The following is a 14,277-nucleotide window of genomic DNA, read 5'->3' as shown; positions in this document are numbered from 1 at the left end:
GTGAAACAGAGAGGGCGTGGTACTACGTATTTACTTCGATGCGCATACGCAACCGTCTTGTCTGTACAAAAGTACGCGGCTATAATTAATTCAATGATGCGCATACCTCCGTTCGAGCTGAATTAGTTCCCAAAATTTTTTCCAGAAATATCACATCGAATTTTTAAATATTTATATAAAGCACTAAATATAGATGAAATAAAAAAACTAGTTGCACAGCTATGGGAGAAATCTTGAGACGAATCTTTTAAGCCTAATTAGTCTATGATTAGCTACAAGTGCTAGAGTACCCAACATGTGCTAATGACGATTTAATTAGGCTCAAAAGATTATCTTGCGGTTTTCAGTCGAGATGTGAAATTCGTTTTTTTCATTCGTGTCCAAATTCCTCTTCCAACATCTGTCCGTCCGATGTGACCTATCTCCCAAATGACGAGTGCATCTATAATTGTACACGCAACCGATACGTCTTTTCCAGTCATGCACCGCGCATGCACCGCATCATCAGCTCATGCATGCACCACATATCATATACCATGAGTGACAAATCTATTATTGGTAAAAAGTAGCGACCCGTTCGCTGGTCTTTAATTAATTTCCGATGGACAAGAAAGTCGTAAGGAATAATGCACGTAGTAAAATAGTATTTCGTGCTTGTTACGTTCTCACGAGTTGTGGCATGTACTGATGTACGGATAGCTGCAGGCCAGCAAAAACGGGATGTGGCAGAAATATACAAGGAGTATATATCTACAGTTGAAATTTGAAAACCAAGTGTCCCCGTTGTTTTCTGGGAGATAATTAATCAGCTGATGTAGGGAAGAGACCTTGGTTTTATATAATTTATATGTATCTGCTTACGGTATCATCAGTTTGAGATAGATGGAGCTAACTCGCTAGGTAGCATGCACATGTAAGTGAGATTACGAAAAGATGAGCTGAATGTGTCAAAGCCGCAACCTGTACGTATCTGAACGCGCGCAGCGAGCGACCGACCGACCGATCCTCGCCAGCTGAAAGGGGCAGCTAGCATTTCGTGTCATCTTCTCTGTTTTCCCCAATTTTCCATGCATAAACTACGGATATGCGTATATTGTGAGAGGATTAACGCCAATGTCAATGAGAGTTTTATAGATAATAAATAAGGTGACATGTAGATATTTTTGATGATGTGGCAAAGTTTTAATGAAGAGAGAGATGAAATGAGTTTCATGGAGATAAAAACTTGTATGCACGGTTACCTAGACAGTTTGTGTCTTGCATGTAACCTAGGAAACAACAATAGATAAAACCATGCACTGAGAGAGGGGTGTTTTATCCTCGTTTTAAATATTTTAGATGACATGTCACTCTAGGTAATCGTGTCCATGACACTTACATTAAGGATGGCCTAAGAGCAGATAATAACTTTATTTTTTGTTTTTCTGACGTTTGACCATCCATCTTATTTGAATTTTTTTTAAAAAAACACATAAAGTATCATTCAAGTAACAATAAAAATATTAATCGTAAAAAATTAAATAAGATGAAGAGTTAAAATATTATATTAAAATTGAAAAATAAAGTTATATGGGACGGAGGCAGTAATAAACTAGCTTAGTCTTGTAGGCTGTTGCGTCTTTGATCTTTGCATGAAAAGATCAGGAACAAGAAGCGAATGGAAGTTGGCGTGGTGCACAGCCCTAGGTAGATGATCGATCGGTGTGTGGCACTGTGGCGGCGATCGAGCGAGCGAGTGATCTCCAGGAGCATCTTGCGAAGACGAGGTTGCTGAAGGAGAGAGGGGGAGAGAGAGAGAGAGAGAGAGAGAGAGAGAGAGAGAGAGCAACATGTTGTACAAGCGGGTACGGGGGTAACTTGGCTACGAGAAGAAACGACACCAGCTGGCCGGGGCGAGCCGTCGGTCTCGTGACGTCTGTACATGTTCATGTTCTACTGGTATTTACTGTTCCTAGCTGTCGTGGTCGCGGAGGGGAGGCAGCTGATTAGTTTTTCTTTTACCTCTGCCAAGAAACAAAATGTTCATATATCTCTCTTTCGAACAAGTCGTGTACAACATTTTCTTTACAAGAGGATCGTTTTCACCTTCTTAATACTTACCGTTCATGTCGTGGTCGTGGAGATTGGCTAGTTTTTAGTTTTTACCGCTCCCTCCCAAGAACATGGTTCGTTTCTTTGGCAGAAGTCATATCCAGAATTTTCTTTGGGAGAGAATCGTTTTCACAAGAACGACCAATCAGTCACCCCTGCCAAACAATTTAACGTCGGAAGGAACTTTGGTCCAAGCTCTATTCCCAACTTTTAGAATCTAACTAGCAATTTTCAACCCTCTGCTACTAATTTATTTTATAAACCTTTCAAGTTGATCATTTAAAAATCTTGCATATGCAACTTCTCAGGTTCCTTCTTACATGAGCTATAAGATATATATTATGGCCACATCAAGATTTATAACCTTTTTAAAATGAGTATCTTTCCGGTGCATTCTACTGGTGATATTATACTAACAGTAGAAATAATCTCATCCATTGATTAAAAAATATATTTTTATACTTTGTTAATTGATTGATTGGTAGTATTTTGTAATTTTGTTTTTTTGCAATAAAGATCACAATAAAAAGGACGATATTACCCCTTCAAATTTCTACTACACATAATATCGTTGGTACGTAGTATAATTTAATCATTGTCGTCCAATAAAAGTAAATGGACATTGTCAATTAAATTCTATTGTCAGTAGAATGCACTGAAGACGGGCCATTTTAAAATAACTACAACCTCTTTTTTCCTAATATACCGTAATTCTCCCTTCTCACCATCATCAGTATTGCTTATTTTTCTGTGTCATCATCTCCAATTGTCTAGTGCCTTTGCCTCCTTATTCTTCTTCTCCAACAACTAGATAGCAACATCACCCTTTTTGAGCTTGTCTCACACCTCCTTTCCTTATCTCTAGCAGCCACCATTGCTACCTCCAGCATCGCTTGTTAACCATTACCAGTACTTGTTATTCTCTTTGATCTGGACTATGCACGCTCTAGGCCCATTGCTTTCTCCCACCGCTAGATCTCTCCCAGCTAGGGTAGCACATTCTTAGTTCCATTTAAATTGCTCAGAAATGGACCAAGCAAGCTTGAGCCAAAACCCAAAAGATTAGCACAACCCCACTGGTTAATCAGTTCAGTGGTTTCCAAATCAATATAGCCAGTATAGCTATTTTATCAAACACGTGGATGGACAACCCTAATTTATCCACATAGTGACTTCTATTAGTATCTAAAGGGTTTGGTAATGTTTAATTTTATTTAGAATTTGCTCAAGCTACGGAGAATCGCCAATGGTGTACTGTGTGGTGATTGAATTAAGTTACGGTTGTATGTCTCTGTGTACTGGAATTTTGAATCCTGGTGTTTACGATTATTACACACATAAGGCTATGTTCTCAATAGGAATTCAATGAAAACAAAGATTTGTCATTACCTTCCATCTCTTTGAGCATGCGCTAGGAGATTTTTATCAATGTGTGAATGTGGCGTGCATGTATAGCGATGTATCATGTATGTGTGTTTGTGCCTTTTATGTAATAAAGAAAACTTGACTATAATAATTGCCACTTAAATCAATATCTATTTAGGGTAGAGTCTCAAACTATTACGCGTGAACGTAAGGTTAGTCAGGTTAGTCATAGAAATTAGAGATTCTAATATTAGTAATAAAGCCAAGTATGACTCTTATCATCTATTGCCACCTACATATACACATATTTTACTGTACCCCACATGATTCTCTCACAAAATTTGTTCCTACGTTGCATTTGGCTATAGACCTACATGTTGTTTTTCTTCTTTCTCCTCTACATCAACTAAGCAAAAATATTCTATCATTATATATTATAAGATTTTCTAAGTTTGTCTAGATTTATCTATGTATTAATGCATATGTTTTGTATATGTGTCTAGATTTATTAGCACACAATTAAATATAGTTAAGGTTAGTCTTAAGGTGGAACGGAGGGAATATAAAATACTCCTAGGAATTTTTATAATCTCTGTTTAGGTCATCTTATTCTACATTTCTACATGCTTTCACGCGATTCATTTTCTACTCGCACTTTGGCACGTTCTTCTCGGCTCTTGCCCACACACGCCCACCAACACGAACGTCGTGGCTCAAAGCCAGCTTTTTTATGTTGAGATGGTGGTGGCTCAAGCTAAGCCAATTAATCGCGTCTAGCTACGTGATCGGAGAGCACTGAAAGATTTCCACCATCGATCCTAGCTACCCTCGTAACAACGCTCAAAAATTCTCCCCTAGAATGGTCCAAAGCCATCGCCACCGACGGCGGCGCGCGGCGGCGGCGACGACGACCCTCCCATTAGCGACTCCTCGCACTTGCCGTGCCGGCCGGTAAGCTGCCTCTCCCCCCAGCGCGGTGCCGCGCATGCACCCAGCATGATTGGCTAGCTGCACTAACTAAAACGAAATCGCCGATTTCTACCCGAAAGGAAAAATGAAAAAAGATCGGGTGGTCTGGTCGCTCTCTCCGGCTTCAAGTGGCTGGCATGGCAGCATTGACTAACAGCGACTAGCCCTTGAAAAGCACCGGCGAGAGATCGATCGATCGATACGGTGGCTTAGTTAGCAGCAAAACTGCCCGGAATTTTTTTATTTTTAAAACATTTTTAAGAAATAATTTTATACTAAATCTTGGAGGAAAATATTTCCATAGTATGAATCTTTTGGCCATGCCAATATGGGTGGCGTGGCAAGACAACACTGCCATGCAGCGTGGTTAGTGTGACAGGCTTGTCACGCCAGTGTTAATGGCGTGACGAGACAATGCTGCAACGGTAAGTCTGCTACGGCAAAAATTTTGTGTGGCAGCGTTGTTTTGCCACGCTAATGTTGGTGACGTAGCCAAAAGGTTCATCTGGTGAAAATAGTTTCTCCCGGCTTAGTAACAAAATTATTTATTAAAAAGGTTTAAAAAATAGAAAAAATTCAACTGCCAGGGGATGCCGCATGATCCTAGCTTTTTTCTCAGTGCGATCGGTCCATAGATAATTGGGGTTATTATTTAGCTTATCGGTGGAAAAAAGTCAAACGCTATATTTACAAATAGAAAATAACTTACGAATAAAAATGTTATATACATATTTATAATAATTTAAAAACGAAAGCTAAAAAATGGATGAAAAACCTCAAAATCAACTTCAAATTTAATGTTATAAATTAAAATTTTGGTTTACAAGCATAAGTAAAAGTCAAAAAAAAGATGAGTGGTCTTCACTTTTTGTTACATCTTTCATTTTATTGAAAAATTATATGTAAATAGAATTTATAAATTCAACCACAGCAAAATTAGGCGCGAGAGGGTCCCTCGCGGCGCGCGAGAGAGCGAGGGCGTGGGGGAGATAATGCACGTACTCGTCGAGCTAGATAACAATCTCGAGAAAGCGAGGGCGACGGCATGCATGCGAGCGACACCATTCGCCACCGGGAGGGGCCTTGTTATTATTAGCAGTTGACGGCGGCGGCGGCGGCGGCGAACGCCCTTTTTGGGGGATCGCTTCGCACACTGTCCAGCTCTGGAGTTTAGCCGAATCGATCAGGCGAGTCCCTGTTTGGTTGATCGATCGATCGATCAAATCCTCCTGGCGTGAAGGCCACGTAGCTTCAGTCGAGTGAGGTCAGGGGTCAGGTGACAGTGATAAGCCTAGTAGCTAGCACAGCAGGGTGACTACTAGTACTCGTGTAGCATCTCATCTCCTGATTGACCTGGTAACCCCAGCTCTCAGTTTGGTGCGATAAGATTCAGATAAACTCGAGAGACTTTTTCTGTGTTTACTAACCTGACGGGCTCTGATAGGCTCGTCAGAGGATGTGTGCTCCCAGAATCGCTCCCGAGATCTTCACGCCCAATCAGCTGCCGACTGATGTTGGCCGTACGCACCATCACACCGCACACGCACCGATCGCTGTTGATGCTATCAGATTGCTGTTCACTGGTAAGCCAGAACAAAAGAACAACGAAAAAAAAGGGGGAGCACCCGGTGGGGTGGTGGAAACAGCTCAGTGCTGGTGTGACATGTTCGAGATGCCTTTGCTTGCATGCGCCACTCTCGGCGAACTGGGTCAAGTTCGGAGACTGGCAGAAAGGGGCGCAAAAAAAAGAGCAGATGGCTCGTAGTCGCTGGGGCCTTGTTTTTTTTTTTTTTTGAAGTGGAGCAGGGATGATGAGATCTTTCAAACCCTCTGGGCTTGTGGAGGTTCGGATACCCTTGCACTGAACGTATCAAAATAGGATTCACGCGGCGTATCAGCCCGTGTAATCTTTCTGCGTAATTCATACAGGTCAAAGATACAGCTCTACCGACTAGTGAAAGGTAAGATCTCACCAGCCAATGCAAAAGGGAAAGGTAAAATTTACACCACTAAATTTGAGTGTCTTCGCCACAGAAAAGGAAATCAAGACAATGTGTCCATGTTATACTTTGAAACGTGAAACGATACATTTCTGTACAACGCAAAATGGATGTAAAGTGAAGCCATGAATCATAAGCACGGGTGGAAGCCCAAAGCAAATTTCATCCTTTCTCAGGAGTCTGTATAAATGATAGCAGAAAAGGAATGAAAGCTAAAAAACAGAAGTGTTTTGCCTTCTCTCTGCGTGCTTCTACATTGCCTGTGAAGCTTATGGATTCTCCATGAGCGTCCCTACAGATACCTCCTTGCGAGAGCCCTGACCTTTGTATCAAAATGAGAGGATGTGATGCGAGATCCAGGCAGATAGAGGGGATTGAGGAATATCTGCACAACGAACATTTATAAGAAAATCCGAATGCAATGATTAAAGGTTGAATTAGGACATTCTGGAATGGCATGCACATCTCAGAATATAATGTGGACAGCAGAAACTACAAAATTTTGTGTCAGCCAACAACTACGCGAGCTACCCAATTCAAAAAGTGACCTGTGTAAAATAGAACCCATACGACTGGCCATTAATTGTTTGTTTACAAGGCAGAGGCTGATTCAAGATTTTTAGATCTAAATTCACTGACATGATTCTTGTCATTCAGAACCTTTTACTTTAGTGTAAAGGACAGACAATTGCCTCACCTTGATATAAAGTTCATGGACCTCTTGAAAAAAGCTTTTAATTCCATCCTCGCTTCGTGAATCATGAAGCAACATGAATCTAACATGTGTCATCAAGTTAAAGAAAACAATATTGTTATGAAGGTAAAATGCAAGAAGTATAATGATATATAGCCACCATCATGTTACAGAACAACAACAAACCACTTTAAAGGATATGACCGGCTGTTACATAAACAGACACAACAAGGTCGTTGAATCTATCGACCGACTTCAGGAACCTGAATAAAATATGTAGAAGGATTAGGTTAAACATACACAAAAAAATTCGAAAAGCATCTTTGGCCTGTATCTTGTATGTATCCTACAACCAGATTATAATACATGTGTTCAGGTGTACCTGAAGAAAGCAATAAAACTCACATTGCATTTGTGGACCATGCTAGGTCCTGAACAACATCTAAAGCAGCATGCAGAATGAACTGGTGTTGATAAGCCAGATCTTCTTTCTGCCACATTAAGTGAATGGCAGAAGATTAGACATGCACATTAGTAATCCAGTATGATGCTACCTCAGGAAAAAGAAAAATCTTATGCCATGAAAACCCCGTTACATATTGAATATCAATTAGCAATCACTTACCTACATAGGAATCAATCTCCTAGAAATAAAAAACAAATGGATACAAGGAAGGGATGAATGCAATGGCCAGGGTAAAATCACTATTCTGTAGAAAGGTAGCAAACCATCTGTATCCAGTTTTACACAGGAATTCATGAACTCAACGATTCCATTGATGAACCTGATTCAACATGATTTATGTTCAACTAACACTTATTTCTTTCCTTTTTTTAACAAAAAATAGGGATTGTCCATTTCCTTAATACAGTCGCTTTAACCTATTATCAACAAAAACCGAAAGGTTGACATTGTGGCCTGAACACAAGGCATTATATACAGCTAAACATAATTCAACTCATTAAACCAATGAGGCATGTGATACATACTTTCGGTGCTGATCCAACTTCTGCCTCATAGATTGGGATGTCGTTCTTACTAACAATCACAAAGCATGCTGTACTTGCCATTTCCACCAACACTCTGACTGGTTTTGCTGCACCTGCAATTCAACACGAATACCAGTTTGATCTTGCTCATTTAACCCCTTTCCATATCAGATCTCCGCAAAAACAGAAATATTAATTCCTAAACTAGACAATGTTCTCTAATCCATATCATGCTACTGTCAGCGCATTTACCATCTCTCATTTTGGACTCGCGTTAGATCTTGGCTCATAAACTACATCTTACATCCCCTTTCACTTTCCTTTGGCATCACTAGATCTAGCAACTTTAGCTTGCTTCCTCCTCTAGCCCTCCATGAGCCTCGCCAAGCATGGTTCCCTCTTCCTTGTCCTCTTTGTAATAACGAAGATTACAAACAAAACTCTAATTCTGCCTTCCTATCACGGCCTGATTCTACTCACAAACAGCAAAACCATTCAAAAAGTAAGAAATTCCATGAGACGGAGGAGCTCACCCTGGGAGGGGGCGGCTCGGATGAAGAGTCACGGCGCGGAAGGGTCGCCGGATCCGTCCTCCGCCGGCGGCTGTCGTGATCAGGACTCGGGAGGGAGATCAGATCAGAGATCAGAGCCAGGGAGACGAGACACTGTGGTCTCTTCACTTCCCCGTTCGCGAGGAGCACGACGGGGGTATTGGGCTGGGCCGGTGAGTTTGCACAGCCAGGTTGGTAGGCCCGGCCCAAATATCCAGCCTAGCCCAACCCCTCGCGGGCGCAGCCGAGCGACCGCTGCGCGCTCCGGCGAGAGTCCAGCCAGGCACCGCCGTGCCGCTGCGCCGTACCCCGTCGTCGCCTCCGGGAAGCTGCTCCGGAGTCCCAGCACCGTGGCCTTCTGGAGCGCCTCCACGGTGAGCCCGTGAGGAGCTGAGGGTTTGTGTGATAGGCTCTGTGCTCCAGGGCTCGGGACTAGATCTGGAGCGGGTTTCACCACCTCGGCGGGGAGGAGCCTGTACGGGGGACGATGGGGAGGCTGGCCGTCGCCGCGGCGGTGGCCGCGTGGGCCGTCCCGCTCGCTGCTCTGGTCGACTTCATCGTGCCCGACCCTTACATGGTCAGTGTTTTCTGCTCCACGATCATGTTCGCTGCATTTGGATGTTCTTCCAGAATAAAAGCAACCGCGTACGATACTTCTCAGGTAGCTAAATCACTTCATTCAGATTTGGTTGATACTCATTGGCATGGTAGGAAGCCGCATCGCTAGAATGTTGGGACAGTGAACCTTTCTGACAGAATAACAGAACTGCTAATCAGAAACACAAACAATTTGCTTTCGTGGCATCAATATTTAATATAGCTGCATGGATCTGAAACTGCAAATCGCCTGAACCAGGAAGAGCATCTGATTTCATGTGGAAAACATTTGTATCTGGTTTGCAATAATGAGTTTCGTGAGTTCTGTACTGTCCAGAAATTTTGACTTGTCTGGAAGTTATAAATTTGGCAAGCATGCGTGATACATTTCTTGCGCCTTTTCAATACCTCGCTATTACGTACTAGTTACTAGATTTGCACTTATGTCTTGTCTTGCTATATTCTCTCTGGAAATATCGGCAGAATTTGAGAGCATGACAAAAAGCATCCGGTGCCCCTCTTAATTTGTAACTCATTTTTTTTGTGTTTAGGATGAGATCTTCCATATTCCTCAGGTGCAGCGCTATTGCCGTGGAGATTTCTTAACATGGGATCCCATGATCACTACCCCTCCTGGCCTGTGAGTCTCATAATTCCTCATTACTTCTGCCTCAAATTTTACCTTGTGATGGATTGTTCTCTGCAATTTTATAGGTACTACATTTCATTAGCATATGTTGCATCTTTATTTCCTGGTGCATGGGCAAGTAGGACAGCAGGGGCGTTTGATGCCCTTTGCACTACAGCACTTCTGCGGTCCACTAATGTTATCATGGCAATGATCTGTGGTGTTCTAGCCCATGACCTGCTTTTGTTCATCAGGCCAGAAGTTGGCAAGAGGAAGGCAACTGTATTTGCTATTTTAGTGTCATTGTACCCTATTCACTGGTTCTTCACCTTCCTTTATTATACTGATGTTGCATCATTAGCAGCAGTTCTTGCAATGTACCTTTTCTGCTTGAAGAAACAGTTTTGGGTCAGTGCAGTGGTGAGTTATTTCTATTATTTCGTTCACAACTTCATACCATAAGCTTGTTTTTGGATTGTAGAAAGTCATCCAGAGCATACTTGTTGTTCTTATAGAATTGATATCATTTTGGCCCCATTTACATGTCAATACCGACAACAATGAAATTTATAGTAAGAGGAAAATCTGTCGACTTTATAAATTGTGAGGGTTCAAGTCAAGTCCCTAGAAAACAGCTATTTGTAGGCACCTGTTTTACGTATGCCTTCATGTAAATATGTAGTCTTGATCTCAAGATTTTTTATGTTGGTCCTGCAATACTTCTTATCTAGCATGCCATAGCTTGTAAGATGATAAATAGTTATATATGGTATCGATTTTCATCACAAATATGTTAGCCATATGAATTAAATGCTTCCTTTTGCCTGCAGTTTGGTGCTTTCTCTATTCTTATCCGGCAGACTAATGTAATATGGATGATATTTTTTGCTGCCAATGGAACCATCGCTCATGCACGATATCTTTATGTTAAGGATAATGTATCTTACAAGGACAGTGAACTAACAGATAAGTCAAACAAAGAGGTATCTGACATGGATAGTAAAGCCACTGCTCCAGGTTTGAGAAGACGGCTAATCAATAATCCCATGAACAAGAGAGAAGTTGTTTCTGAGTCTAATAAAATGTACTCCTGTGAGTATTTCAACTCCTTTAATTAAAAAAGATGCACTTACATTCTCCACGATTTTGAATTTCACTTTTGAGATTCAGTAGGATGTGCTTAATTTCCTTTTGGCATTTTTTTTGTTATTCTATAGTCTAAACATTCTTTGTCATTCCCTAATAATTTTATATATTTATATTGCTAGAACGCTAACTGCAATATTTATCAATCATATAATCTCATTTGAATGTGATGAAATATTATTTGGGAAAAAGGGTAGAAATTAAACGTATCCATATGATCTCAAATGTCACGCCCAAGCATTTTGTTTCTGTATCTGATGTTTATAGGTAATGTGCAGGTTTAACGGAGGAAATATGGGATGCCATCTTCAAGTTATGGAATTCAAAGTGTAAAGTTTCAGTTGCTTTTATACCATTCGCAATGGTTCTGCTGGTGTTTGTGGCATTCATAGTCTGGAATGGTGGCATAGTACTAGGTAGATATCTTATGTTTGACAGCTACTTACAACCTTCATTCATAGGCTAGCAGCTTACAGAATGATCTACACAAAGCTTTACACGCCCATGTGCTTTGAGTGATGCAGGTGCTAAGGAAGCTCATGTTGTTTCACCACACTTTGCACAGTTGTTGTACTTTGGTCTAGTGTCAGCTGCCGCCCTCCTGCCATGGCATTTTACTCCTAGCCGAGTATCAGACCTCTTCTTCTGGTGCAGCAAGAACAAAACATATAGTTCTTTTGCAATTTTGGTGACTCTTGGTTTAAGCCTTGCTGCTGTTCATTTCTTCAGGTTTGTTATCTGCTCACCTCTTCTGTGTTATTTTTCTCCTGGGAACTGATAAAGTACTTCCCACCAAACATTTAGGTGCATCTTCCAATGATGACTTATTACTTTGCTTCATTGATGCTAACTGGAGAGCAACAGCACATTCAATTTTATAATACTTGAAATTTTGTTGTGGAAGCATGGTTAAACATATTTCTCAAATTCCTAGATGATTGCACTTATCTGTTATACTTAATGCATGATGTCCTTTGCCATGTTTTGTTTACGAAATCCTAATATGTAATTACCCATCTTTCTGTGCAGCATTGCTCATCCATATCTTCTTGCTGACAATAGACACTACACATTTTATATCTGGAGGAAGGTTATCCAAGTTCACTGGACGATGAAATACATCCTGACACCAATTTATGTGTACTCGTGGTTTTCAATTGTGAATATCTTAGGTAAACTTCTTTATATATATCTTGGGCTACTTTAAAGAGTATAATAAACTGGTATTTATTGGAGTTTCTGTTTCATCATACAGGGAAATCACAGACAAGGGTTTGGGTGCTTTCCTTTGTTTTATCAGTTGCCCTTGTTCTCATCCCTGCCCCATTGGTTGAATTTAGATACTATACAATTCCATTGGTCATACTGGCTCTTCATTCTCCAGTGATCAGTAATGGCAAATTACTTGCTTTAGGGTTTCTCTATGCTGCTGTTGACTTGTTCACTCTGGCAATGTTTCTGTTCAGACCATTCCAGTGGCAACATGAGCCTGGAACTCAAAGGTTTATTTGGTAGTTTAGGATACAGAACTCAAGAGGAGGCAAATTCCAGTGTACAAATTCTCTAAACATGAACACTAACATGGCTTATTTACGGGGCTGAATGCCTTAAGATCATTTTTTTTTCTTTCAACTTTTCTGTACACTATATCTTAAGAAGCTTTATGCAACTGAGCTTGTTAACTCAGATGTTTCCTTGTCAATTAACCACGGCTTGCGATTCCATGGATTAGCTTGAACGTACTTTCTGAAGTTCGGCGTTCATGATGCGGTCTTCACCTCTGGCCAGGGTTCGCAAAACCGCGGTTACGCGGCGGTAACCGTGGTTTTTGCAGGATCCGCGGGAAGATGGGATCGGTAAGCCGCAGTAACCGAGTTTAAATTTGATGAGAATTTAAAAAATTTAAGAAAATTTAATAAAAAATATATATGTTGTATATGTTGATATATAATGTAGTTTTGTCAAAGAAATTCATGAAAAAAATGTATTTCTGGCGTAATTAAAAATTATAAACGAGAATGTCAGGAAACAAAATTAAAAAAATAGCCTAGTGCAAATAATATTTCATAGGAAGATGGTTAAGAATATTTTGCTATTAAGTCATTATTAATTTAAACTAGACACTGGGGTACGTAATGTTAAAATACAAATATACAACGATCGATATATGAGAAATATGTATGGAGAAAAATTATACATGCACTTTAGTAATAATTGGTAGTAGGTATAATTGTGATATATCAATCAAAATAAAGTTGCTTCTTGTTATTGGTGTGAGTTATTTGGCGAAGGGCGATATGAGTCATGTGTGAGTTATTTGGTGAAGGGCGATATGAGTCGTACGATGGTGCATGTTTGTATGTTGCAATAACAAGAATTTAGAAAAGGTCATGTGAAAATTTTCTTGTTTTCTCTAAAACATGTTCTATTTTCCTATTTTTTCTATGTCACAACTCACAAATATAGTCACAAAATATGTTTTTTCATGTATTTTTTAAGATTTTTTTAATGTTTTTTGTATTTGACATCAACACCCGCGGTTTTCTCGCGGTAACCGCGGTTTCGGGTAAAAAAAACCGCGCGGGAAATCATGGTTTCCGCCGTTCTCATGCTCTGTTTTAGCACGTACTCACTGCGGTTACCGCGCGGTAACCGTGCAAAACCACGCGCAACCGCGTTTACCACGCGGTTTTGAATTCAAATTTTTTATTTTCAAATTCGTTGCGGTTTTTACGGTTTTTGCGGTTATCTTGCGGGATCCGCGGGAACGCGGTACCGCGGTTTTACGGTAAAAAGGTAAGGGGAACCCTGCCTCTGGCCACGTTGCTGCCACATTGGTTCCTCTCAGGCATGAACATATGCAGCTTGTTGATGATCTATTTTTAGACTAGCATATCGGTCATATGTTGCAATGGAATTTTATTAAAAAAATATTATTAGCATATTATTAAAGTAGAGTTAATAAAATCAGTTTGGTATATAGGTCTTAATTATTTTTTTTAAAAAAAATAAGGGAGTTAGTGGTGGGGTAGGTGGTAGATTCACCACCGATCACCACCACTGCTCCTAGTTATAGGAGTACAGGTAATGGATGTAACTTGTTGGATGATAAGATAATCTGTTGTCTAGAATTAGGACATCTGGAGATGGAGCTCTTTGTTGTCAACGGCAGTCACCAATGATAGACAGCACCGTTAACCTTTCGGCGAACAGGCTCACAGGTGAGGTCCATATCGCCCCTGGAAA

The 14,277-nt window shown here is 40.6% G+C and overlaps 2 protein-coding genes across 4 annotated transcripts; one reads left to right on the top strand and one right to left on the bottom strand.

Moving 5' to 3' along the window:
- Positions 1 to 6,377: 6,377 nt before the first annotated feature.
- On the bottom strand, positions 6,378 to 8,789 carry LOC102720872 (trafficking protein particle complex subunit 2-like). The gene is made up of 6 exons (XM_006652421.3): positions 8,643 to 8,789; positions 8,110 to 8,222; positions 7,525 to 7,610; positions 7,321 to 7,382; positions 7,123 to 7,208; positions 6,378 to 6,810 (listed from the first exon to the last, which is right to left on the bottom strand). The coding sequence occupies exons 2-6, from the start codon at positions 8,188 to 8,190 to the stop codon at positions 6,718 to 6,720; spliced, it is 408 nt and encodes a 135-aa protein (XP_006652484.2). The 5' UTR covers positions 8,191 to 8,222; positions 8,643 to 8,789; the 3' UTR covers positions 6,378 to 6,717.
- A 97-nt stretch (positions 8,790 to 8,886) lies between these two features.
- LOC102720597 (dol-P-Glc:Glc(2)Man(9)GlcNAc(2)-PP-Dol alpha-1,2-glucosyltransferase) lies at positions 8,887 to 12,768 on the top strand. Of its 3 annotated transcripts, none has more exons than XM_015836260.2 (8): positions 8,887 to 9,321; positions 9,809 to 9,897; positions 9,972 to 10,305; positions 10,716 to 10,977; positions 11,310 to 11,447; positions 11,556 to 11,760; positions 12,061 to 12,203; positions 12,287 to 12,768. In XM_015836260.2, exons 1-8 carry the CDS (start codon positions 9,148 to 9,150, stop codon positions 12,544 to 12,546), a joined length of 1,605 nt encoding a protein of 534 aa, XP_015691746.1. In that variant the 5' UTR covers positions 8,887 to 9,147; the 3' UTR covers positions 12,547 to 12,768. The 3 variants fall into 3 exon arrangements, with proteins under 3 accessions (XP_015691746.1, XP_006652483.1, XP_015691747.1); XM_006652420.3 differs by having other exon boundaries at positions 8,889 to 9,237; XM_015836261.2 differs by lacking the exon at positions 8,887 to 9,321 and having other exon boundaries at positions 9,846 to 9,897; positions 9,989 to 10,305.
- Positions 12,769 to 14,277: the final 1,509 nt, after the last annotated feature.

Source organism: Oryza brachyantha, chromosome 4 (genome assembly GCF_000231095.2).
Source record: "Oryza brachyantha chromosome 4, ObraRS2, whole genome shotgun sequence".
NCBI lineage: Eukaryota > Viridiplantae > Streptophyta > Magnoliopsida > Poales > Poaceae > Oryza > Oryza brachyantha.
Note: the sequence above shows the minus strand (reverse complement) of the source record. Positions and strands in the feature narration are given on the sequence as shown.

Bases quoted from the DNA above. Each gene is read 5' to 3' on its own strand.
- LOC102720597 (XM_015836260.2), top strand. From the start codon at position 9,148: ATGGGGAGGCTGGCCGTCGCCGCGGCGGTGGCCGCGTGGGCCGTCCCG. The intron at 11,448-11,555 runs GTAGATATCTTA...TGAGTGATGCAG, and splicing joins GAATGGTGGCATAGTACTAG to GTGCTAAGGAAGCTCATGTT. The intron at 12,204-12,286 runs GTAAACTTCTTT...TTCATCATACAG, and splicing joins TTCAATTGTGAATATCTTAG to GGAAATCACAGACAAGGGTT.
- LOC102720872 (XM_006652421.3), bottom strand. From the start codon at position 8,190: ATGGCAAGTACAGCATGCTTTGTGATTGTTAGTAAGAACGACATCCCA. The intron at 7,383-7,524 runs GTGAGTTTTATT...TATTTTATTCAG, and splicing joins GCATGGTCCACAAATGCAAT to GTTCCTGAAGTCGGTCGATA. The intron at 7,209-7,320 runs ATATCCTTTAAA...ACTTGATGACAC, and splicing joins TGTTTATGTAACAGCCGGTC to ATGTTAGATTCATGTTGCTT.